The following is a 25915-nucleotide window of genomic DNA, read 5'->3' as shown; positions in this document are numbered from 1 at the left end:
AGGTCCAGCACTTGAATTGGCTTCCAGGGTTCACGACACTTGCCAAGCCCTGCCTGGCTTTTAATGAGCTTGGTACTGATGAGGATGTTCCCCATTGTTTGTTCATGTCCCTGGCACACTGACTTGCCCAACTCCCTCGAGGTGCTGTATGCTTGGACAGGGGAGAAGCAGGAGCCTGTTGTCGGTCTCACACGATCCTCTGCGCTGCAGCTGCTCAGCTGAGGCACAAACCCAGCTGGGATTCCATAGTGATGGTTATAAACTCCCCTGCCCAGAGCTCCTCCGGCACAGCACAGAGCCTCACCGGACACCTCTTGCTAGTCTGGACAGCCCCTCTCTGCTGCTCAGGATCCGGGTGAGTGCAGGGCTTTGGAGCTCAGAGATGTTGCTTGTTAGCGGCACCCACATCATAGCCCAGAAGAAGCTCACGATGGAGATGGGTGGGAGTGGGGTGCAGATCCTGCCTGTTTTTCTGGGACAAAGAAGCTCAGCAAAGTGCAGGCTCAAGGTGCAGGGAGAGATCACTGAGGACCACATCTGGAAGGCTGGGCTGCAGGAAAGGGGCTTAGCCTGTGGTTTAATTCCTCTTTACCTGTACAGAAGGGGCTGGGTTATTGAGTGGAGCTGGGCTGGGAAACGTGAATTTAGGATGAATTTCCCTCTTTCCCAGGGAGCCCCTACTAGCCTCCCATCTCTCCCCTTTGTGGCAGACACTGCTATATGCTCTGGGCAGGTTGGCGATTTGAAGTTGTATCCATGGTGTACCTGGACAGGGTCTGATTCTGCCCTTAGCAGACAGGGTCTGAGTCTTCCCTCCTGCTTAGGAACTGATGGGTACCGCTTGTACCCAGCTGTAGGGAGAAATTGGCTGACAGGTTATTGTCAGCGTTTCATTCAATCTGTCTGTGCTGGATTGAAATTGTGATGATGATGTCTTCAGGCAGCTTATGCCCTTAAATACAGCAGGGATGGAGTGAGCCGACTGCCAGAGCCAGGCCAGGCAGTTACCAACCTGCATGCCTGGGTATTGAGATTCCTCTCAGTTCAACAAGAGATCTCAAGAGAAATACCTGCTTCCAGGAGTGTTCATTAGATTTGGAACATTCCTTGACAGCAGATCAGTCTCATTCACTTCCAGGTTAGTGGTCAGTGATTCATCTATAGACAACTGAAAAAACAACTGAACCAGTGTGTAGGAAAGATAGAAACTAGGGTAAAAGACTGCCTTGGCTTAGCCAGGAGAGCTTGTATGATCTCAAAATCTAAAGGAAGTCATATAAAAAGGGGAAATTAGGAGAAATTACAAAAGGATGAATATAAGCAAACAATACATATATGCAGGAGCAAGATTAGAAAGGTCAAGGCACAGAATGAGCTCAAACTATCTAGAGACATAAAGGAGTAACAAGAAGTTATTCTATAAATACAGTAGATGCAAGAGGAAGACCAAGGACAGGGTAGGCTCACTACTCAGTGAAGAGAGAGAAACAATATCTGGAAACTTGGAAATGGCAGAGGTGCTTAATGACTTCTTTGTTTCGGTCTTCACCAAGAAGGCTGATGCAGAAATATATAACCTAATGTATGCTAGTATGAAGGGGTAGGTTTAGAGGATAAAATAAAAAAAGAAAAAGTTAAGAATTACTTAGAAAAATTAGATGTCTGCCAGTTACTAGGGCCTGATGAAATGCACCCTGGAATACTCAAAGAGCTGATAGAGGATGTTTCTGAGCCTTTACTGATCATCTTTGAAAAGTCCTAGAAGTCAGGAGAGATTCCAGAAGACTGAAGAAGGGAAAACATAGTGACCATCCATAAAAAGGGAAAAAAAGAACAAACCAGGAAATTACAGACCACTCAGTTTAACTTCTGTGCTGGAAAAGATAATGGAGCAAATAATTGGGAATTAATTTGCAATCATCCAGAAGAAAATAAAGTGATAGGGAACAGCCAGCATGGATTTGTGAAGAACAAATCATGCCAGACCAAGCTGACAGCTTTTTTTTGACAGGTTAACAACTCTTGTGTATAAGGGAGAAGAGGTATATGTGGTATACCTAGACTTTAGTAAGGTATTTGACACATTCTTGCATGAACTTCTTATCAATAAACTCAAAAGATACAACTTAGACGAGGCCACTATAAGGTTGGTGCATAACTGGCTGGATAACCGTTCTCAGAGAGTAGTTACTAATGGTTTGTAGTCACACTGGAAGGTCATAAAAAGTGGGGTTCCACAGAGTTCAATCTGGGACCAGATCTATTCAAGATCTTCATCAACAATTGAGATATTGGCATAGAGAGTACACTTATTAAGTTTGCAGATGATACCAAGCTGGGAGGGGTTGTAACTGCTTTGAATGATAGGCTCATAATTCAAAATGATCTGGACAAACTGGAGAAATGGTCCAAGGTTAACAGAATGAAATTTAATAAGGATAAGTTCAAAGTTGTCCACTTCAGAAGGAACAGTCAGCTTCATACATATAGAATGTGAAGCGACTGTCTAGGAAGGAGTACTGCAGAAAGGGACTTAGAGGTCATAGTGGACCACAAGATAAATATGAGCCAACAGTGTGTTGCTGTTGCAAAAAAGGGAAACAAAAATCCGGGACGCATTGATAGGAGTGTTGAGACCTAGACAAGAGGAGTCATTCTTCCTTTCTACTCAGTGCTGATTAGACCTCATTTGGAGTATTGTGTTCAGTTCTGGGCACTACATATCACAGAAGATATGGCAAAATTGGAGAATGTCCAGAGAAGAGCAACAAGAATGATTAAAGGTCTACAAAACATGAACTATGAGAAACGCCTGAAAGAACTGGGCTTGTTTCATTTAGAAAAGAGGACTTAGAGTGGATATGATAGAATTTTTCAAGTATCTCAAAGAGGGTGACAAGGAGGCAGGAGAAAAATTGTTTTCTTTTGCCTCTGAGGATTTGATAAGGAGCAATGGTCTTAACCTGCAGCAAAGGAGATTTAGATTAGACATTAGGAAAAGCTTCCTAACTGTCAGGGTCATTGAACATTGAAATAAATTACCTAGGGAGGTTGTGAAATCTCCATCACTGAAGATTTTAAGAGCTGGTTAGATAGACACCTATTGGGTGTTTTGATGGCACTTTGTCCAGCTGAGAGGTTAGGGAACTGGACTCAATGACCTCTTGAGGTCCCTTCAAGTTCTAGTGTTCTATGATTCTATGATTCTATGTCCATGGTGATTATGGGATCTAAGCTCTGACATTTGAGGATCCACCTCACCACCTTCTGTGAGGAATGGGGTACCTGATCTCCATCTTACCAACAGAGGAACTAAGGGTGTTTGAGAAGAGTCTGAAGAGCACCTGGCTGTCCTGAGACACAAGCCTATGCCTTAGCCACAAGCTCCCCAGTCAGTTGTGTGCTTCAAGTAGCAGACATGCCCAGGGTATTTCAGCTGTTTGATTGGACTGTGAGGTACAGGAAAGGGGCTGTCCGTGGTCATCCTTCTAATTTTCCCAGGTCAGAATTGATGGCCATGTTTGGCCCAACAGTGTACCTACCCCCAAATCCTGTAGTGAGAAACTCCATGGAATAAAAACAGGTTCTTGTGAAGTGACACTGGAGGTTGTGATTGATTGCACACCAAGCTCTCTGTCCCTCACTCCAGAGACAGGCAGCTGCTATCACTGCAGAATCACTGCTTGTTATTGGAGGCCTTGGAGACAGTTGAACCAGTTTATAAATGGATTTAGTTATACTGATGCTGTCTCCCGTCAGGACACTCAATGTCAGAAGGGTGTACTGAAGTTGAACTTAGGCTGCTTCCCTCTGCTTAACCTAAATCACAATAACAGAGGCCAAGTACAGGTTTTCACTAGTTTTAATAACCTGTGTGATTTTTTCGTGGAGATACCTCCTGAAGCCACATCTACGCACAGGCCAGATCTATTCTGCAGGTGTCCATTGGTCTATCTTTCTTCAGTCCTGAGCAATCCAGCTGTACCAACCTAACACATGGTGACCAGGTGGAAACAACACTTTATCTCCCACTGTCAGAGCACCTGTGAGGGCTAGTTCCCACTCTGACACTCTGAGTGCAGAAGGTGGTGCCCACAAGAGACCTTAAAATACTTTGCCTCTATTGGCTTCTGCCTAAAAGCTTCCCAAGATCACAGATTCCCTGACCCTGATAAGTAGATGTAACCAGCCAGGTGAGAGAACTCCTCTTGAGACTCCAGGGAAACACACTTGCGATGTCTCCCGATGGACTATTCCCAAGCTCTTAAACCTTGTTAACTCCAGGGAATTTTTTGGGGAATTACGGATTTGGGAGGGGTCACCAATCTGATTTTACAGATTAAAGGTTTGCACCTTTCCCGGGTTACATTTAAGGGTCTGAGGCAGAATGTGTGTCTCAGGCTAGAGGTGAGATTTTGGGATTTCCAGTGATTACACAGACAACACTTTTAGCAGCACCTGAGGCTTGTTGATTTTAGCAGCACAGTATTGTTAAAGCAGCATCTAACAGATACAAACTGAAGATGTTTAATGCAATTAAGATTTGGTTACGGACAGAGGTTTTGGTTAACAACATTATAAGAGCTAATGCAATTTACTTAACTAACTGCATCATCACCATCAATAACCGTGGGCTCAGCGCCCGTTGATGTCTGATGCCTCTCTCACTATTTCCTCCCATCTTTCCCTGTCCAGTGCAGAGCGGTTTAGTTTCTGTCTCTGCACCAATCTACTATATCACCTACCCATTCTCTGTGGGCTCTGCCTCTCCTATTCGAGCCTTCCGTTGTGCTGAATACCAGGGTCTTGATTTTTTGTTTGTCGTTCATTCTGCAAATATGTCCAAAGAGTTGTACCTTCCATTTTATAACCTTCTGCAGCAGGTTCTCTTTCAGCTGTATCTTCCTATATAATTCCTCACTCGTGACCTTCTGCATCCAGCCTATTCTCAGAATCTTTCTATAACAACTCCTTTCGAATGTCAATATTCTTCTTTTTGAATCTTTCATTATCACCCATGTCTCACATCTGTACAACATGCTGCTGAATACGCACATTTTCAAGATGCTCAGCTTCATTCTTAAGCTAATTGCTTTGCTTTTCCAGATCTTATCCGTCGCCTTCAAACTCACTCTTGCTTTTGCTATTCTAGTTACTATTTCCTTCTTTCAGTCTAGAGCTTATGTTATGTCACTCCCCAGATATGGGAACTTCTCTATATTTTCTAGTTCAATACCATTGACACTGATCTTCCTTCCTATTTCCTTATCTCCAAATACCAATGTTTTTGTTTTATCAATGTTCATAATCAGCCCATACCGCTTCCCTTCTTCATTTAACAACTGCACGTTTTTCTCTAGCTTCTCCTCATCTTCCTCAATGATAACTATATCATCCGTGAACCTCAAGTTGTTAATTCTTTTCCCATGCACAGATACCCCTTCTACCTCTTCCTTGATCTTGTCCGTCACTCTCTCCAGATGTGCGATGAAGACACTTGGCGATATTGGATCTCCTTGTCTCGTACCTCTACTTGTTTTAACTAACTGCACTTAGGGTTTAAACTTCTGCAATTACAATGAGGGTACAATATTCTGACTCCTCTGAACCGCTAAAAGCTGAGGCCTGCTCGCTTTGATTGGTGAGGACGTGTTATTACAGTGGTTAGAATACATCTCAAAGAATAGGAAAACAAAAGGTTGTTCTAAGAATAGCAGTAGCAAAGATAGCAGAGACAATAGAGAGAGAGTTGTGCTCTGAAGAGGTGACGAATATGACTCAGGTGCAGATTCCATCTAACACCCCTTACCCTTGCAGCGAGAGATTCTTATACCCATGTCACCTCATAGTGTTCAAATACTGGTACTGAATTAAGTTCTGATTTCTTAGAATCCCTGAAGTACCCAAGTTCCCTGATGACCTCGATTTGGGGTTGTCCTCTCTGACTGTACCCTGCGTGTCAGTCTCTCAAGGGCAACGTCTGGTAAAAGATCAGGGGGAAACACCATTATGTGACTTTTACTCGAATTCGAGTGAGGCCATCACAGCTTTCCAGTCAGGAGTACGAGAGGGAAGCTTGAACACCAGTTGACATCGGAAAGTGACTCAGGTAGTGAAGATTGACGTAAATGACTCAACATTACTAGTCTGACTGTAACATTTCCTATAAATGGGGAAAAAGAAAAATATTTTGCAAAAGCCCCTCATGCTGGGTCTTACCAGCAGGCTGCTTGGGTTACTGCTGACAGGAAAGATAGGCCTCCCCTGGGCCAAGTTTGCTATACTATGATGTCTTCTTAACATGTGGATATACAAAAGCAAAGCCTTAACCTAACTACCATAACCAAACTACAATTATGCTAACAAAGGCTACACCCTCCAATAGGAGAGAGCTTGAAAACAAAGAGGAGGAAATTAAACTACAGTCTGTGATAGCTGACCTTTCTGTCTTAGGTATGCACATAATCAGATGCTTCTCTTGGACCTAGGAATCAATTCATTGCCTTAGAAAATAATTCATTTATAAAACAGTGAAAAAAGCATAGCTGGTTGTAAGGTCTACACTATCAAATTTTGTCTATAGAAGAGGTCTTCTGTCAACAGAACTAAGGATCTTCCACTCTAGAAATACATTCTGTCTAGAAGCCGTTGACAGAACATAACCGTTTTTCCTGCCAGAGTTATGCCTTGAAAGTTGGAGGTGTACCACCTCCATAGACAGATTCTGTAGACAGAAAAATAGCACAGACACTCTGTCAACAGAGAGGGATGCCAGGGCACCTGGCAGCCCTGTTTGCAGAGTTTCCAGTTGGGTGTTCTGTTGGCAGGAAGCTGGACAGTCTGGCCATTGTCTGCCAAGAGATGGTATTGATGGGGAAGCCCCTAATAGGTGTGGACATGTTCTGTAGACAGAGGTCCTGTTGGCAAAACTGTCAACAGCGACTTCTGTGGACAGAGCTTTGCAATGTAGACCCATCTTCTGGGTTTAACCCTTTTCAGGCTTTCATTCGTGACAGCTACCATTTACTGGGGAGGGTAGAGTAACTGCAGAGAGAGGAAAATCTGGGGGAGGGACAACTCAATGGTTAGAACATTGGCTTTGTGAACCCCAGGTTGTGAGCTCAGTCCATGAGGGGTCCTTTCAAGGGTCTAGGGCAGGTTAGGTTTAAAAATAAAAAAAAATCTGCCAACAATAGTGATCGCTCCTGCTGTGAGTGCAGGGGACTGGAGTCGATGAGCTCTCAAGGTCCCATCCAGCTCCACGAGATACGTCTCCATGTTTCGATAGGATCTTTAGTACAGGGCTCAGCCTTAGCACTATGAACTAAACCGCAATAACAAAGAGGCGGCCATGTTCGCCTGTATCCTAACAACATAAACAAGCAGTCATTTAGCACTTTACAGACTGACAAAAGAAGAAGTGGGTCTGCCCCACAAAAGTACATCACCTAATACATTATCCTATTAGTCTTTAAGGTGACTGCTGGTTTGTTTTTATAAACTGCAACAAGTCCCCCTTGGTCTGAAGCCAAAAAGTCCACAAAGTCTTTTGATCCATTTAGGAGGAAAAGTTAAAATTGTTCCCTACATTAAACCAGGGCAAACTACGTATACTCATGCCCCAACCCTTAATCTGCAGTCCATTACCCTGGAAAGCACAGGCCCAGTGCTGGTGGTGTTCTCTTTAATCAACAAAGCCCTTAACACCTAGCACTTGGGTAATGAACAAAATTCTGCCAGTGGTTTATTCATGACAGGCTGAGCTGTACATGTGGATGTGGTTAGTACTGACAGATCCAAAAGGTTCCTTAGAGCAAGGCATGCTTTGTCTGGAGGTAGAATTGCCAGCTCAGACGAACGAACGTGCAGTAGATGTGATGCAGCTTGCTCATGGCAAATCAAAATGTGGCTGCTGCAGCGTGAGCAGTGGCAGAGGCCAGCCTCCAAAAACATGGCTATGGGGTCAGTCCCTCCATACCCACATGGCTACCCGGTGCGGTCAGCCTGATGCCTCTCCAAGCTGGAAATGACATCTCCAGTTGAGTGTAGAGAGACCTGCAGATACTAGGGAGAGGAATGAACAGATCTCTGGATAGCGAGGAGCAGAAAAAAGAGCCCTACATTCTAATGTTGAAATTGTTTAGTTCCAATTCTTTGGGTTCTTTGTGTGCAAAGTTCCCATCGATGTCCATAGAACCCCCAGACTCAGAGAGCTCCCAGGTCAAACCAGTCTCTGAAACTCCTGTCCTTCCTACAACAGTGGGCTGTGAGAATGGCTGTGCTTCTCCCAAGAATATTCAAGGAACAGCCATATGTCCCCCGTCACTCCATCTGAGAATCATGCAACAAGAGACTTCAGACACAAATAATTAACTCCAGCTGACAGGGGGATCTTTTGGGGAGAGCTTATTGCTGGAATTGATGCTGGCTTGAGCACCCCAGGGAGAGCTTCAGGAGAGACAAGTTACAGTCCCCCATGGTGTCAAGTATCGGACGGGTAGCCGTGTTAGGCTGGATCTGTAACAGCAACAAAGGGTCCTGTGGCACCTTATAGACTAACAGGAAAGTTTTGAGCATGAGCTTTCGTGAGCACAGACTGTGCATCTGATGAAGTGAGTCTGTGCTCACAAAAGCTCATGCTCAAAACTTTTCCGTTAGTCTATAAGGTGCCACAGGACCCTTCGTTGCAGTCCCCCACGCAATGCCAAAAGATGGCACCTCTGTCCAACACAGATTGTCTCTAGGAACAGGGAGGACAGCTGAGTCTCTGGAGCCTACTCCACTATGTCTGCTCTTGAGATGCTTTCCAAAGGGCTAATTAACCAGCATTGTCCCACAAGTACCACAGCTGAGCTACTCAAACCCATTACTCACATGGATGGTAATCCTCACTTTACTTCCCACACCCCCGCTCCTGCTCTGAACAATTACTGAAAAAAGTTCTAATCCATATTTCAGCAGGCTCCACTAGGCCATATGAGCTGTATCTCAATCTGCTGTCAACAGGTACAACTCTAGTGGCTTGTCATCCTTTACACCAGCTCTGAAGCATCTATTTTCAAATGTTTTTTTTTTTTTTCATGAATAGTTCATGAGAAGAATGCAGAGAGAAAGAACCACTGCTACAGTGCCCTCACTTACCACTGAAATCCTCAGGATTAAGGGTGGAATGACTGCAGGACAAGAGCCAAAGAGACATTCTTTGTGACTCACATTGCATGTGAATAGATGAAGAAATAATGTGGAGAAAATGCCCTAGTCGTAATCACATCAGCCAGTTAGCGATTGTTTAAGGTTGGCGACAGGGGCAGAAAGCAGACACGCCGTGGAACTGAAAACTCCCTATTGGCCCCGCCATGGCAGCTTCTCACTGGACCATTCCCTAACCCTCCACCTTCATCCTCATTGGCATCCCAAGTGAGAAGGGTCAGAGGAACAAAAGAGTGGGTGGAAATTGGGTGTTTTCCCCAGATCAGTCACAGAGAGGTTGCCCTGTCAGTCTGTATCCTAACAAAATGAAAAAAGCAGCCATGTAGCACTTTAAAGACTAACATAGTAATTGATTAGGTGATGAGGCAGACCCACCTCTTCAGATCTGGAGACATAACCCCAGGTCAGGTTAGAGATGCAGGGAAACCATTTGGTCTGCTGAATCAGAGTGCAGTCTTGTGATGGCTGTTCATGGTGCCTGGCACCCTGGACTTATCCAGCAGATGTGGCTGCTTTGGTAAAGGAATGTATGGACACCTGGACCTGGCAGGGCTTTATCACAGCTCCCAGGCTGGGACAGCTCCCGAAAGGATAATGCCCAAAAGCATGTTTACATACCAGGGAAAGTGTTAGAGGCACTTTTCCCATGGGAAAGGCTGCAGTTACTGTTCGAGACACTGGGCACTAGGACGGAGTAAAAGGAACATGAATAAATATATGTGTAAACATATAAATAAAAACAAAAAACCTCTTAAAGTGTCGAGTGAAGCCTCCTAATCCCTGGCGGCTCATAACTGACAGATGGCTCCTAAGGTAAGAGCTGGAAACAAAAACAGACTGTCCACTTCTAAACCACAGTTAAGACAGGCTGAGAATGAAGAGAAATCCCAGAGGGAAGAGCTGCTACCACCACCACAGCCAGTTGTCTCCCAGCTTCCCTAGAAATAGCAGAATCTACCTTCAGACAGGTTTCTGATACTTTGCAGTGCATCTCAGGAGAGGTGTGTAGAGAAAAGAACCACTGCTCGGCACTGCCACAGACCTGTCACTAACACTTAAAGCCTCCATAGTAAGCGTGGAAAGGCTGAAGGACAAAAGCCAAGGACACATGACTTGTGACTCACATTTCATGTTACAGGGGCAAGAAGCAGCCATGATGTGGAACTGAACTCAGCCAACATGGAACCTTCAAACTGGACCTCCCTCCATCCCTCCACCTTTATCCTTGTTGGCATCCCAGGGCTGGAGGAGGCGCACATCTGGATCTCCATCCCCTTTTGCTCCATCTACATCCTGTCCCTCCTAGGGAATGGCCTCCTCCTGGCTGTTATCAAGACTGAACCGACCCTCCATGAGCCCATGTATCTTTTCCTTGCCATGTTGGCATTTGCCGACTTGGTCATCTCCACCACCACTGTGCCCAAAGCCCTCCGTATTTTCTGGTTCAGGGACCACACCATTCATATCGATGCGTGTCTAGTCCAGATTTTTTTGATTCACTCACTTACAACCATGGAGTCCGGGTTCATGCTGGCCATGGCCTTTGATCGCTATGTCGCTATTTGTAACCCACTGCGACACTCGGCCATCCTGACTAATCGGGCCATTGCCCAGATAGGGCTGGGCATTGTGATGAGGGGGGCCGTGTTACTGGGCCCGCATCCATTCCTGCTCAAGTGGCTTCCATACTGCAGGACCAAAGTCATTTCTCACACCTATTGTGAGTTCATGGTGCTGGTGAAGCTGGCTTGTGTCGACGCAACAATCATGAGTGCCTACAGTCTGGCTGTGGCATTTTTTGCTGGGGGGTTTGATTTTGTACTCATTGTCCTGTCCTACATCCTGATCCTCCGGGCTGTCTTCAGCCTCCCCTCCAAGGAGGCGCGGCGCAAGTCCCTCAGCACCTGCAGCTCCCACGTCTGCATAATGTTCATGTTTTATGCCCCTGCAATCTTTAGCTATCTCTCCCACCGCTTTGGCCACCTGTCTCCCCACCTTCATATCCTCATAGCCAACATTTACGTGCTCTTCCCCCCTATGATGAACCCTATCATCTATGGGGTGAGAACCCCGGGCATCCGGCAGAGAGCGCTCCACTTCTTGAGCCTCAAACCAGCCTGAAGCCCAGATGGCAGCTCAGCAGCTGGGGAGCAAGTTCCATGAAGAGGATGTAAGGAGTAGCAAGGCTGGGGATCCAGACAGCTCAGTAACCCCCTACTCTGGAAGCCAAGTACTGCATAGGATCAAGGCTAATAAACATACTTGTTTCCATGTGCAGATGAAATTTTTCACTTAGAATCATAGAGCAACAGAGCTGGAAGAGACCTAAAAAAGCCATCAAGTCCAGCCCCCTGTGCTAGGCAGGACCAAACCCATCACATCAGCCCAGCCAGGGTTTTGTCGAGCCGAGACTTAACACCTCCAGGGACGGAGACTCCACTACTTCCCTGGGTAGACTTCTCTAGAGCATTGTTATAACTGGTAGATTTCCCTCCTGCCCAGAGAGATCAGAGACTTATCATGTGAGGTGACCTACAACATACCTGACCCCGACCTCTGCATGTGATTCAATCCAAATTGCCAAGAAGGAAAACCTTTGGGCACAGCAAAGTCGCTGTCACTCCACATCACACAACACTCATCCCATTTCCTCTGTAGCACGTCATTGGCCTCTCTTGGAAGATGGGTAGAAGGATCTGGGTGAGAAGGAACATTTGTCTAACCCAGTAGGACTGTTCTGATGTTCATGTATAGACCCCAGATAGATCTGCTTCCTGGTGTAACCCTTTAGAATCCGCTCCACTCCCAGGAGTGAGATGAAATCCATGCATCCTCATAGGAACTCCCTCCACACAGTTAACAAAGAAGTCAGAATATGCATTAAAATTGTAAACCTCAGCAATGTCTCCTAAGTGCCTTGTCACAAGGTGTCAGAGCATGTTAGCGTTAAAGCTGAGCGGTTCTAATATTCATTTAATATGCTATTGCTTATACAGGAATACAATACAGCGATACAGCCAGTTGCTGAATCATCTGACAAAAAACAAACAAATAAACAAAACCCTAGAGAACCCCCTGGAAACAAAGTTAAAATTGCCAACCATACAAGAAATCTGAAATGGTTCCCTGGCATCTGAGGATTGGGATGGGAGAAGAAGTTAAAAATGAGGAAGGAGGTGGGCAGCCCTCAGTGCGGATAGAACAGATAAGAGCTATTTAGAAAAGTTAGATGCACACTAATCCATGGGTCCAGATTTAATGCATCCCAGGATACTGAGGGAATTGGGAGATGTCTTTGCAGAACCTTTGGCTATGGTCTTTGCTAACACTTGGTGATCAGTATAGGTCTGGTTGATTGGAAAAAGGCAAATGCAGTGCCCATCTTTAAAAAAAGGAACAGGACAATCCAGGGAACTACAGACCTGTCCGCCTTATGTCAGTCCCTGGAAAAATTATGGAGGGGATTTTCAAGGAATCCATTTTGGACCTTTCTTGAAGAGGGGAAAGTGATCAGATGTGGAGAAATTAGAAGAAGGTCCAGAGAAGAGCAACTAGAATGATAAAAGGTCTGGAGAACATGACTTATAAAGAAAGGCTGAAAGAATTTGGCTTGTTTAGCTTGGAAAAGAGAAGATTGAGGGGGCACATGATACCGGTTTTCAGATATCTTAAAGGGTGTCATAAGGAGGAGAGAGAAAACTTGTTCTTCTTGGCCTCTGAGGAGAGAACAAGAGGCAATGGACTTAAGCTGCAGCAAGGGATGTTTAGGTTGGACTTTAGGAAAAAGTTCCTAACTGTCAGGGTGGTCAAGTACTGGAATAAGTTGCCAAGGGAGGTTGTGGAATCTCCCTCGCTGGAGATATTTAAGAACAGATTAGATAGATGTCTATCAGTGATGGTATAGATAGGGGTCGGTCCTGCCGTCGGGGCAGGGCACTGGACTGGATGGCCTCTCGAGGCCCCTTCCGGTCCTAGTGTTCTATGATTCTATGATTGTGAAATTGCGGAGTTATTAACAGTGGTTTGTAACCTATCCTTTAAATCCACTTTGGTACCAAATGACTGGAAGATGGCCAATATAACGCCAATATTTAAAAAAGGCTCTAGAGGAGACCCTGGCAATTATAGACCGATAAGTTTAACATCAGTACCAGGCAAATTAGTAGAAACACTAGTAAAGAATAAAATTGCAAGGCACGTAGAAGAGCACGAATTGTTGGGCAAAAGTCAGCATGGTTTCTGCAGAGGGAAGTCATGTCTAACTAATCTATTAGAATTCTTTGAAGGGGTTAATAAACATGCGGACAAGGGGCACCCAGTGGACATAATATACCTAGATTTCCAGAAAGCCTTTGACACGGTCCCACACCAAAGGCTTTTATGTAAATTAGGTGGTCATGGGATAGGAGGAAAGATCGTTTCATGGATCGGGAATTGGTTAAAAGACAGAAAACAAAGGGTGGGAATAAATGGTAAATTTTCACAATGGAGGAGGGTAACTAGTGGTGTTCCCCAGGGGTCAGTCCTGGGACTGATCCTGTTCAACTTGTTCATCAATGATCTAGAAAATGAGGTAAGCAGTGAGGTGGCCAAGTTTGCAGATGACACCAAGTTGTTCAGGACAGTCAAAACCAAAACAGATTGTGAAGAACTACAAAAAGATCTCAGCAAACTGAGTGATTGGGCAGCAAAATGGCAAATGAAATTTAATGTGGGTAAGTGTAAGGTAATGCATGTTGGAAAAAATAACCCAAATTACACGTACTACATGATGGGGTCAAATTTAGCTACGACAGATCAGGAAAGGGATCTTGGAGTTATAGTGGATAGTTCTCTGAAGACATCCATGCAGTGTGCAGCGGCAGTTAGTAAGGCAAATAGGATGTTAGGAATTATTAAAAAAGGGATCGATAATAAGACAAAAGATATCATACTTCCCCTATATAAAACTATGTTACGCCCACATCTCGAGTACTGCGTGCAGATGTGGTCTCCTCACCTCAAAAAAGACATATTGGCATTAGAAAAGGTTCCGAAAAGAGCGACTAAGATGATTAGGGGCTTGGAACGGGTCCCATATGGGGACAGGCTAGAGAGACTGGGACTTTTCAGTTTGGAAAAGAGGTGATTGAGGGGTGATATGATAGAGGTATATAAAATCATGAATGTTGTGGAGAAAGTGAATATAGAAAAATTATTTACCTTTTCCCATAATACAAGAACTAGGGGACACCAAATGAAATTGATGGGTAGTAGGTTCAAAACTAATAAAAGGAAATTTTTCTTCACACAGCGCACAGTCAACCTGTGGAACGCCTTGCCCGAGGAGGCTGTGAAGGCCAGGACTCTATTAGGGTTTAAAAAAGAGCTTGATAAATTTTTGCAGGTTAGGTCCATAAATGGCTATTAGTCAGGGATAAAGTATGGTGCCCTAGCCTTCAGAACAAGGGCAGGAGATGGATGGCAGGAGATAAATCACTTGATCATTGTCTTCTGTTCTCCTTCTCTGGGGCACCTGGCATTGGCCGCCGTCGGCAGATGGGATGCTGGGCTGGATGGACCTTTGGTCTGACCCAGTATGGCCATTCTTATGTTCTTATGTTCTTATGATTCTATGATCAAGTGTAATCAACATGGATTCACCGAGGGCAAGTCATGCCCGACCAATCTGATTAATTTCTATGATGAGGTAAGTATCAGAGAGGTAGCTGTGTTAGTCTATATCTTCAAAAACAACAAGAAGTCCTGTGGTACCTTACAGACTAACAGATGATGAGGTAACTGGCTTTGTGAACATGGGGAAGTCAATGGATGTGATATACCTTGACTTTAGCAAAGCTTTTGATATAGTCTCCCATAACATTCTTGCCAACAAGTTTAGGAAGTCTGGATAAGGTACACGGACCATAAGACAGATAGGAAGCTTGCTTCATGGACAGGCCCAAAAAGGAGTGATCAATGTCTCAATGTCTGGTTGGTGATCGGTTTTAAGTGGCGTTCCTCAAGGATCGGTTCTGGGAACAGTATTGTTTAACATCTTTATTAATGACTTAGATTTGGGGATGGATTGGACTCTGAGGAAATTTGTGGATGGCACTAAGCCAGGGCGAAAGGTACATAGGTTGGACGGTAGGGATGGGGTCTGGAATGACCTAGATAAATTGGAGTATTGGACCAAAAGAATTCTGATGAGGTTCAAGAAGAACAAGTGCAGAGTCCCAAGCATTGTTACAGGCTGGAGAGCAACTGGCTAAGTGGCAGCGCTACAGAAAAGGACCTGGGAATTACAGTGGATGACAGGATGAATACGAGTCAACAGTGTGCCCTTGTAGCCAAGAAGGCTAGCAGCATATTGGAGTGCGTTAGGAGAAGCATTTCCAGCAGATCTAGAGAAGTTATTATTCCCCTCTATTTTACACTGGTAAGTCCACATCTGGATGATTGCATCCAGTTCTGGGCCCCCAGTGTAGAAAGTTACAGAAGGAAAGGTGTAGGTTGGATATTAGGAAAAACTATTTCCCCAGGAGGATGGTGAAGCACTGCAATGCTTTGCCTAGAAAGGTGGTGGAATCTTCATCCCTAGAGGTTTTTAAGACCTGTCAAGGATGATTTAATTAGGGTTGATCCTGATTTAATCAGGGAGCTGGACTTACTGACCACCTAAACTTCTATGATTCTAGGACTGTTTGGTCCAGTGAGAGACAAGAAGACGGGAGAAGAGATACTAGGGCAGGGGCATGTTGGCTATGAGAATATGAAAATTCAGGGCCACTTTGTGGCCAAATTGCTGTGTGAGGAAGGAGAAGAAATCTGGGAAGTACAAAACTAAAATGACACAGAAGTGATAGTTACAGGTTCTAAAAGTTTTGGCCTTGTGCCCTTTGTGGGGAAGCTGAACATGTCACTGATGATATGGATAAAGGGCACACTGATAAAAAAAAAAACACATGCAGACTAGTCACAAACAATGCCATAGAGTGACTGTACTAACAGTTGACCTGGGTGCCAGCACAGGCCAGCTTCACCACAGACAAGAGAGAGCAGTAGGAATGGGAGATAATGTTGGTTCTGAAATGTGGCCTGTGTCTTGCCAGCAAGGTATTGGGCAATATAAGCTTGCCACCGCACAGTGCCGAGGCAAGGCTAATCTTGGCTACCGTGTGGTTTGTCAGTGGCGGAATGTCTCAGGGGATGGCAGATGGCCACATAGCAATCAAAAGCCATGGCCACAAAACTACCAGACTCTGTTATTGAGAAGCAGTGAATGAAGTACATCTGGGTGAAGCAGTAACCGAAATCTATCTCCCTGGAACTGAACCAGAAAATACTCAGCATTTTGGGCTGGATGCCTGTGTAGATGATCAGATCACTGAAAGCCAGCATGCAGAGGAAATACAGGTCGAACCTCTCTAATCTGGCACTCTCGGGATCTGACTGGTGCCGAATGAGGAATGTTGCCAGATGACAGGAGGTGAATATTGTCTATCGGCATTACCAACACTTTCACTGCTTACTGAGCTCCTAGGAGACATTTTGGGGTAAACCATATCTAAATAATAAAACACAGAGAGCCAGGACTGGTGGTTGGAAACGAACTTCATGGCACCATTGGAAACTTGGCCAAACCCATCATAAATGATCATCAGATATCTAAAATTATGCAAGATTATGAATGTTGTTGGATGAGAGCATTCTGGATCACAGAGGTTCAACCTGAAGTACATGGGCCCATGTAGTCTCTGGTCTGTCTTTATGGTAAACTAGAAGGTAAAGTTCTCCAAGATTGCTATGGCATTGATGGCAGAGACTGGGATGGAGAATCAAACACGGGCTACCTCCAGCCCAGGAATGTCAAGCAGGATGAAGGTGAAGAGATTGGTAATGACAGTTTTTTTTGGAAGCTGATCTGGAGTAGGGGAAAAAGCATCTAACTCTGAGACAAAATGGTGTCTCCTGCACATACTGTCCATTCCTATGTGCCTTTGGTTGAGGGTTATGATAGCTGTACAAATACATGGATAGAGGGAAAATGGTAACACGAGACACTACAGGCACTACTGTGGGCAGTTCTCATGGTAAAGCACGTGGCAGACATTCATGCTTTGTGGAAAACGGGTTGTGAATATAGATATGCCTAATTCAGAGATGCTTTGGCTGTGATGTTCCTTGTGACCTGTCATTTTAATGTAATAACCTGCTGGGTCTTCAAAACCTATTTTCATGTGTGTATCACTTTTGTATATGTGTCTGCTTATTTGTATTCCAAATGTTTGCTGCTGTGAAGACCTTCCTATGATGTGCGGCTACCCTGTTGAGACAGTGCCACTTGTGAGGTGATAGCAGCACTTAGCCAACTTAATGGGCATCAACTCACACCTGAGGAGTTTGTCTGTGAACTTGTAATTCAGTGGACACGCAAGGGACGCGAAAGTCTCCATCCTAGAATTTACTGTTACAGAATTTACAGCTGTTACAGCACCTGATGAAGTGAGTCTGTGCTCACGAAAGCTCATACTCAAAACTTGTCTGTTAGTCTATAAGGTGTCACAGGACCCTTTGTTGCTGTTACAGATCCAGACTAACACGGCTCCCCCTCCGATACTTGTTACAGAAAGAGAGCAATGCAACTCCCTCCAAAGGGGAATCATATGAAGGGCCCCTGGGATTCCTCTGTCTTTTGTCTCCAACCTGCTTCATCTTTCATCTTCAGCCTGCCATGGAAATTGTCTGGCACATCCGAAGGAAAACAGAATTTCAGGTCAGGATAAGATGATGTCTGACCTGATGATTTCACCAGATATCGAAGCAGCTGTTTAGGGCAAGCACTCAGAAGAAACTAGCTTTGTGGGGGGTTAGCATTAGCTATGTGTTTTCTCTTTTGTTTGATTTGCTAACTCAGATCAATCTGCTTGTCCTTATCTATAACCCCTTACATCCATCTGTTTTCTCAATTAAAACTCTTCTGTTTATAGTCAAACACAGTATAAATTGTTTTTACCTGGGGATAGTATAGCCCAGAGAGACAAATTCATCTGGTGTTTTGATCCCTTATGCAGACTGATTTCCTGGGTGCTGTTCCCTAGAACTGCACCCACCTAGAGCTGTGGTTAATCAGTATCTGCATTGTTCTGCAGGGGGGCAGTAACCCCAACTCTGTGCCTGCGCTGGGGGAGACCAGAGGATCTATTTCAGCAGGACTGGGTGTTGGAGGAGCCCTAGAGAGCAAGAAGGTGGGTGACCTTGGCATGATTAGCATATAGGGGAACATCTCAAGGGGTCTTCTGTGGCTGCACCCGTCACAGGTTGTTCTTTACACATTGATAAATGACATTTTCATTATTCAGAGAAACAAATTAGGAACTGATCCTGCTAATGCCAGTTCCCTCTCTGATGGTGATCCCTGGAGATCAATAATTCATATCTGTAGTGCAGTAGGAAACCTTCATGGGCACCAACTGAAAACACAGGTGTAAATACAGTTTACCACTCTGTGATCCTTAGTGAAGTGAAGCAGAGCTGCTTGTTCGCTATGACAACAATGGAAATGCCTTCAGGAGCTGGCTTGTAGCCTGTAGCTATGTGCTGTTGTGATCAGTGCTCCACACAATCTCTTTGTTCTTTGGTTTGATTCCAGTGGGAATTAACTCAGGAAATTTCTATGGCGTGCGTATTCGGCAGCCAGGAGACCAGGAGAGAGTCCTGGGGTTGGGAGTGGGGCACAAGCAAATTTCAGGGGGAACCTCAGAAAGGCAAACACTGAGACTGTGTCTAGGCTAGCCTCCAACTTTGAAGGGGGCATGGTAATTAGGGTGGTGGGAGATTAGTAATGAAGCACTGCGCTGAATATGCAGCATTTCATCAGGCTAAATGTCCCCCGAGGTAACTTTGAAGTGTCAAACTTTGAAGTACCGGCTCGTGTGTAGCCACAGGTCTGCTACAGATACTTCAAAGCACTCGTGCTACTTTGAAGTCCCTTTACACCCCAAAGTCAAAAAGAAAAGGGACTTCAAGGCAGCTCAGGCGCTTCAAAGTACCCACAGCTGACCTGTGGCTACACTCGAGCCAGCACTTGAAGTTTGATGCTTTGAAGTTGCTGCAGGGGAGATTTGGCCTAATAAAGTGCTGCATATGCACCACAGCACTTCATTAGTAATCTGCCAACATCTTAATTACCATGCCCCCTTTGAAGTTGGGGGCTCGCCTAGACACAGCTGGAGGAAATCTTTGATACAAGACGTCAGACTACATGTTCCAGGTTGTCCTTTCTCGCCTTGCATCTTGTTCCCTCTGGTATTTTTGTCTATTTTTCCATTACTCACTTGACTGAGCTTCCATCAGTTTGTTCCCCAGGAAGACATTTTCACAGCCCTGAGATCTCATTGTCAGGAAATGCTTCCTTTTGGTTAGCTTATTTTTTCCTTGTCTTAATTCCATCCCAGTGCTCCTAGTTCTTCTTACTTAAATACTTCCCTATCACCTATGTAGGAATGGACCAAAAATGCAAAAGAAAGAAAGAAAGAAGGAAAAATAAAAACACACAAACAAACAGAATACTCTGTTGCCATGGATTGGTGTGAAGGCCAAAGCTATAACAGGGTTCAGTATAGAACTAGATAACTTCCTGCAGGATAGATCATCAATGACTGTTAGTCAAGATGGTCAGGGGCGTAGCCCTACATGTGGGATTCTCCCAGACTTCTGACTACTTGAAGGTGGGACTGGACAACTTGGGACTGATCAGAGGATAATTGTTCTCTTCATTCTCACTGTAGCACCTGACATTGGGCACTGTTGGCAGACAGGCTACTGAGCTAGTGGGATCCTGGCTCTCAGCCAGGATGATGCTTATGTTTTTATGTCCATGTTATTTTTGGTGTAATCAGACAACAAGCACACAATCTAGAGGGTTACTTATATGGCCCTGTCACAGTATTGTCTTTGAATTTCCTGGCCATTTACTAATGAATCAACATGGAACCGCTGAGCAGGAGACGGAGGCTATGTCTAGATGAGAGGCTTTTGTTGACAAACCCCAGGAAGCGTCCCGGTTACCAAGCACTTTCTGTCAACAGGATGTTGACAGAACACAGCACTGTTGGCGACAGCCATACTCCTCATGAGCAGTAAAACGTCTGTGCACAGGTGTCTGTCGACAAAACATGGGGCTGGATGGTCCGGCAGAAGGAAAGGACTCCAGGGCGCTGTGCGGGTGACCTGTGGGTCACACTTCTCCATAGCAATCAGCGTGAGGTTGTCCCTTCCTCTGGCCCCTCTTAAAGCTGCAGGGTGCACAGGACCCCTATGGTAGGAAGCTGAGAGTGTGCGAACAGCACAGCAACACACAGCTGTGCCCCTGGCCCTCGCAGACTCTCCTGAGTAGCCAGGGCTCCCTATGGCTGAGCAGCAGGCAGATTGCCACCCATCTGGATCCTCTCCTGGACCAGGGCCAAAGTCCAGGCCCTGTTGGAGCTGTGAGAGGAGGAGGAGACCCTCCAAGACCCAAAGGTAAAGTGCCACAATTCCCCCTTCTACACCCGGATGGCCCATGCCCTAGCCGACGCCCTCTCCCCCAAAAACATGGAGCAGGTTCGGGCCAAGGTGAAGGAGCTTCATCAGGGCCATGTCCAGACCCAGCACACCTCCCATAGCTCCAGCACAGGACCTGCCAACTGCCCTGATTACCATAAGCTCCACACCATCCTGGGGGGGGACACATCCCCCATCACTGAAGTGGGGGGACGAGGCCTCTGAGCTCCAATGCCCACTGGAGCCAGAGTCAGACATGGGGTAGGAGCCAAGCAGCAGCCTCTTCATTGTTCTGGAGCTAGTCCCTGCCAGGCAGGACATCGCCGGGATATCTGCAGAGCAGGGCGAGCAGCCCTCAAGTGAGTGCCCTGCATGCCATGCACCTCAGTGCTTGGGAAGTGGGCACAGATGGGGTGTGCTGAGAGCGTCACCCGTCCAGCTCAGGAGGGACTTCATGCTGCAGTCTCAGCACGTGGAACCATGTGCAAGGTAGTGTGCATGACCCAGACCCAGCAGACAGCCCCCAGGCGTGGGCCCCAGCTTGCTGCCAACCTCACAGGAGGCCGGAGGAGCCCCAGGCCCTGGAGGCATGGGGGGTACCAGCACTTGGCATGGCTGGGAGAAGGCTGGCCACCAGGGCTCCAGCCTGGTCCCAGACATACTGGGGAGAGTGCCATCCAGCACACAGGAATGCCCCCAGGTGAGAAGCAGCACCTGCTCCTGCCGACAGCACTGTAGCACCGCTAGCTACAAGCATGTGCCGGGAGATCTGTAGGGACATGGCTGCACCCAGCCCATCCACCACACAACCGAGGAGTTCCCCATGCTTCTTCGCCTCACCTTCCCCTGCTACATGTGTCTGTGGGCAGGGGACTGACGGAACCCACCACAAGCGTCATTGCCCCCAGGGCATGGCCATGCCCAAGTGCAGCATGGGCAATAGTGCAGGGAAACCCTGCCCCCTCCATGGGGCCCTGATCATCTCTTCATGGGTGGGGCGTGGAGCAAGGCCGCCTGGGCCACTATGGGGGGACTGACCACCCTCCCGGCCCCCTCATCCTCTATTACAGCTGTGGCATTCAAGGACCAGGAGAGGTCTGGCATGCCTTCTGGTCCAGCTGGCTCTGACCAGGCCGGAGGGGCTCCGGGTCCTGGAGCGGGAGCCGGACCTGCCCACACTGCCCACACCCAGAAGCACCGACCCCACAGCTGGGATGAGGATGCTGTGGCCTATACAGCCACCCTCCACCCCTAGAACACCCTGGAAGAGCAATGTCTGACCCTGGATGAGGCCAAGATGGACTGGTGGCGGGAAACCTGAATGTAGACCCTGGGCCTGCTGCTCACAGTGTGCACTGACCTGGTCGAGCAGATGGCCCAGCCTCTGGCCGCCACTGCACCTTCTTCGCCCCCTCCAGCCTCTGCAACCGCTTCCCGCTGCCCCTTCCCCCACACCCCCATACCCACACCTTCACAATCCTCACTTCCCCCACACCAATCACCCTGCTTCCACCACATATGCCCTGAGTGCTGCCCCTGCACCTGCCCCCTCCACTGTCCTAGGGGTCTTTGCTAGCCACCTTCCAGGCGACATGCCACTAACCAGCTTCTGGGTCCTCATGGCCTACCTCCTGGCTGTGGTGGAGCCAGGCAAAGCCACTCTGCCAGCCAAGGCCGCCTCAACACTGAGGCCAGGCCCACAGTCCCTGCTCAGCCCTATCTCTTTGTGCTCCTGGCCTCCTCTATGCACCAATGGGCACAGGACAGAAGAGATTCTCGTGTCCAGCAGGGTTCACAGCCATCCACCCAATCCCTGGATTAGTGACCCCCCAGACCCTGTCCCCATCCCCCCATTCCAGTTCAAATCCTCCCCCGGTTATAGATTCCCCATGGTAGATAATTACCCCCTGCACCTGAGGAGATGGTAGATTCTGGTCTTTAAAGTTACAATGTTCAATTGTTTATTACTACAAGTTGTTTTTTTTTGTGAGAGCACCTCTGAGTCTCCAGTTACTGGGGAGGGAGTGGGAGGCCTGTGTGGGGTGCCCAGGTGTGGGTCACTCTGCTTTGTGTTGGAAGGTCTCGTGGAGGGCTTCCCAGTTTCAGAGACTATCAGAGCTGAGCTGGTGGTCGCGGTCATGGCGGGCTGCTCGTAGGCAGGTCTGGCCTCATCCATCCAGTCCAGGGGGATGGTCGCCTCCATGTCCTCAAACCATTGTGGAGGGCGCAGCAGGCCACCACAAAACGGGGGACATTATCCAGCCTGACACTGAGGTGAATGAAAGGGGCACCTGAACCTGGCCTTCAGGCATTCCAATGTGCGCTTGATAGAGTAGTGTGTCCATGACAGGTGGACATCAAAACCTCTTGCGAGGGTATGACGTGGCCCGTGTATGACCACTTGATCCAGGGCTGCAGGGGGGTATGCCAGGTCACCCACCATGAAGCAGAGGGGCATGGCGACATCCCCAATGATGTGCTCCCGCTGGGTGATGTAGGTCCTGGGCTCCGGTCTCTGGGACAGGGTGAAGTTCCTGAAGATGTGCATATCATGCGCCTACCCTGGCCAGCCCCCATAAATGTCCATGAGGTGGGCCCAGTGATCTACCAGGGCTTGGAGCATAATGGAGTGGTATCCATTCCTGTTGATGAATGGGCCACCGCTGTGTGTTGGGGGCCTGATAGCAATATGCATGCGATCACCCCAAACAGGGGGAAAGCCAAGGGTGGCAAACACCACAGCAGCCACATCCAGGTCCCTGACGTGCACCAGCCTCCAGAGTAGCACCTGGTTGATGGCTTGGATGACCTGTGGGGAATCGAGAGTGGGCAGGCTTGTGGGTGTGACCAAGGGTGCTGCTCCCCACTCCAGGGCCCACTTCCCCCTCCCCTGTCTCCCTGCCCCCTCTAGGGTCCCTTCCCTCACCCCCTTCCTCTGCTTTCTCCCCCCATGTCCTCTGGGCAAACCGCCCCTGCGGGGCGGCCTCTCTGGCAGGGGGCCCATGTGAGGGTGGGGCATTCCAGTTCCTCTGGAGCTGGTCATCCCCACCCCTTCACTCCAAGGCACATCCCCTTCCCTCTACCACATCCCCTTGCACCCACCGGTCCCTGAGGGTCCCACTTGCCCAGCAATTCCCGCCCCACTCCCCATGCCAGGGCAGGGCATAGCTTGTGACTTATCTGAAGGTCGGCGACTCCAAAGGTCACATTGCCCACCCTGAACTGCTGCCTGGTGGAGCGGTAGCTGTCCAGGGTGGTGCATTTCCATAAGGTGATGTCCACGCACTTCTCCACAAAGAGGGCTGAGTGTATGTAGCTGTTCTGGAATCAGAGGATGAGGGCGAGTCAGCTGCAGAGCTCTGTGAAGGTTTCCCTCCTCATCCTGAAGTTCTGCAGCCAGTACACATCATCCCACATGGTCAGAACCACCTGGTCCCACCAGTTGATGTTGACGGGGTGGATCCAGAACTGCCAAATGGACCTGGGAGGTCTCGGCAGGAGCGGTGATGGATTGGGGCCCCAGGGATGGTATCTCCAGCCCTGCAGCAGGCTGAGGAGGGCTGTCAGGATGTTAGCCAGTAGGTGTAGCTGGGCAATACTCTGGGTCCGCTGCTGCTGTGGGTTCATGTCTCTTGCAAGCAAAGGTCAGAACCAAGCACAGGTTTATCTTCATTGTGTACAGCTTGCAGGCCTCAGCACCATGTTCCGGGAGTGAGTGTTTGGGAGTGGCCCTTTAATGCCCCATGTGACCGGCTCTCTGTGAAGGGCTTTCTGGCCAAGCGACCTCACCCAGGGCATTTCATGGCCCGCTCTTTCAGAAGAGGGCACTTGGCTGTGTGGACGTCCTCTTCCAAAGGGATGGGTAGTTCTTTTGGGCCACGTTTTAGGTGTAGATGTGATCCTGTGGAGGAGGGTCTTCCGGAGCTTCACTAGAGTGTGGATGTGGCCTTTGAGTGTAGCTGTGATCTTTGGAAATAACCTATTTCAGAATATCTCTTCCGGGATAGCTTATTTCAAAATAAGGCTCCTGTGTAGAGAGATTCTAATTCTCAGAAAAATTCTGAGCATTCATCTTCTGCAGTTGGAGCCCTTTGTGACATGTGAGTAACTAAAGGAATAATAACTAACACCTCACTCCTAGACGGCTCTTTTGAGCTGCAGATACCAAAGCACCTTGTGAATAGGCAAAGCCCACTGTCAACCCTGACCATGAGAACACAGTACGTGTTTTAGTTAATGTGATTAAAGATGTGTTGAGACTGACAGACAGTTCAAAGCTAGTCGTCCTCTCCTGAAGTTCAAGATGTACACAACCTCATTGACTGAAAATGCATTGCTGGGTCTGGGAAAAGGGCTCAAGAAAGGCTTCCTACGCTAGGAAGGGGTCCTGTGGAGGTGAAGCTCTGGGGCTCTGAAGTGCTAAACACTAATAGGATTGCTCCTTCGAGCACCTTCACCACATAAAGGCAGTTACAGCTAGGGTTGTTTCAGTCTCATCCATCGCCACAGCAGTGCCCTGACTCTTGGGGCTGCATTATACCCAGGGTTAGAGCCAGCCTCTTCAGTAACATGGCAATTCAGCAATTGCAAACACCTCCTGTTCATTCTGAAAAATGTTCAAGAGACCAAAAACTCAAACTTAGTCAATTTTATTGTCTGAGAAGAGGGCTGGACCCAGTGGAAGTCGGAGGCCATCTGACCTGCCCTATAGGGTCTCTGTGCTGTGGACGTTCGCAGCAACTACTAAGGGCTGCGGTTCCAGAAATCAAATGCAACCTGTGATTTTTCTTGCAGGTGGATCTCTGAATGGCTCTAAGAATGTGAAGCACGAGAATGGTCACCTAGAGTTCATGGCCATCAGCAAACCCTCCCTGGCTTTTCATGTGTTTGATAGTAATGAGCTTTCCTCGCTCTCTCTGCTTGTCCCTGGTGCATCACACTTCCCAGGCCCCTGGGAGCACAGTACTCCCCGGCAGGGAAAAGCAGGGACTGTTTGTTTGTCTCAAGCTCTCTGCAGAGCTGAAGCTGCTCAGATGATGCACAAACCCATCTGGGACTGCACAGCTACATCTATAAACCCCCCTCCCCAGAGCTCCCCCGGCAGAGCAGAGATTCTCTGGACACCTCCAACTGGCTGGTGCAGCCTCTGTCTGCTGAGCAGCAGCTGGGTGAGTGCAGA

The 25915-nt window shown here is 47.4% G+C and overlaps 1 protein-coding gene across 1 annotated transcript; it reads left to right on the top strand.

The window, feature by feature from the left end:
* The first annotated feature begins 10389 nt into the window (after nt 1-10389).
* Nucleotides 10390-11331, top strand: LOC142002239 (olfactory receptor 52K2-like). The gene has a single exon (XM_074978196.1). It carries the CDS (start codon nt 10390-10392, stop codon nt 11329-11331), a length of 942 nt encoding a protein of 313 aa, XP_074834297.1.
* Nucleotides 11332-25915: the final 14584 nt, after the last annotated feature.

This window comes from Carettochelys insculpta, chromosome 1, assembly GCF_033958435.1.
Source record: "Carettochelys insculpta isolate YL-2023 chromosome 1, ASM3395843v1, whole genome shotgun sequence".
In the NCBI taxonomy this organism is placed as follows: domain Eukaryota; kingdom Metazoa; phylum Chordata; order Testudines; family Carettochelyidae; genus Carettochelys; species Carettochelys insculpta.
The sequence above is the reverse complement of the archived record's forward strand: the minus strand, read 5'-3'. Positions and strand labels throughout refer to the sequence as shown.

Bases quoted from the DNA above. Each gene is read 5' to 3' on its own strand.
- LOC142002239 (XM_074978196.1), top strand. From the start codon at position 10,390: ATGGAACCTTCAAACTGGACCTCCCTCCATCCCTCCACCTTTATCCTT.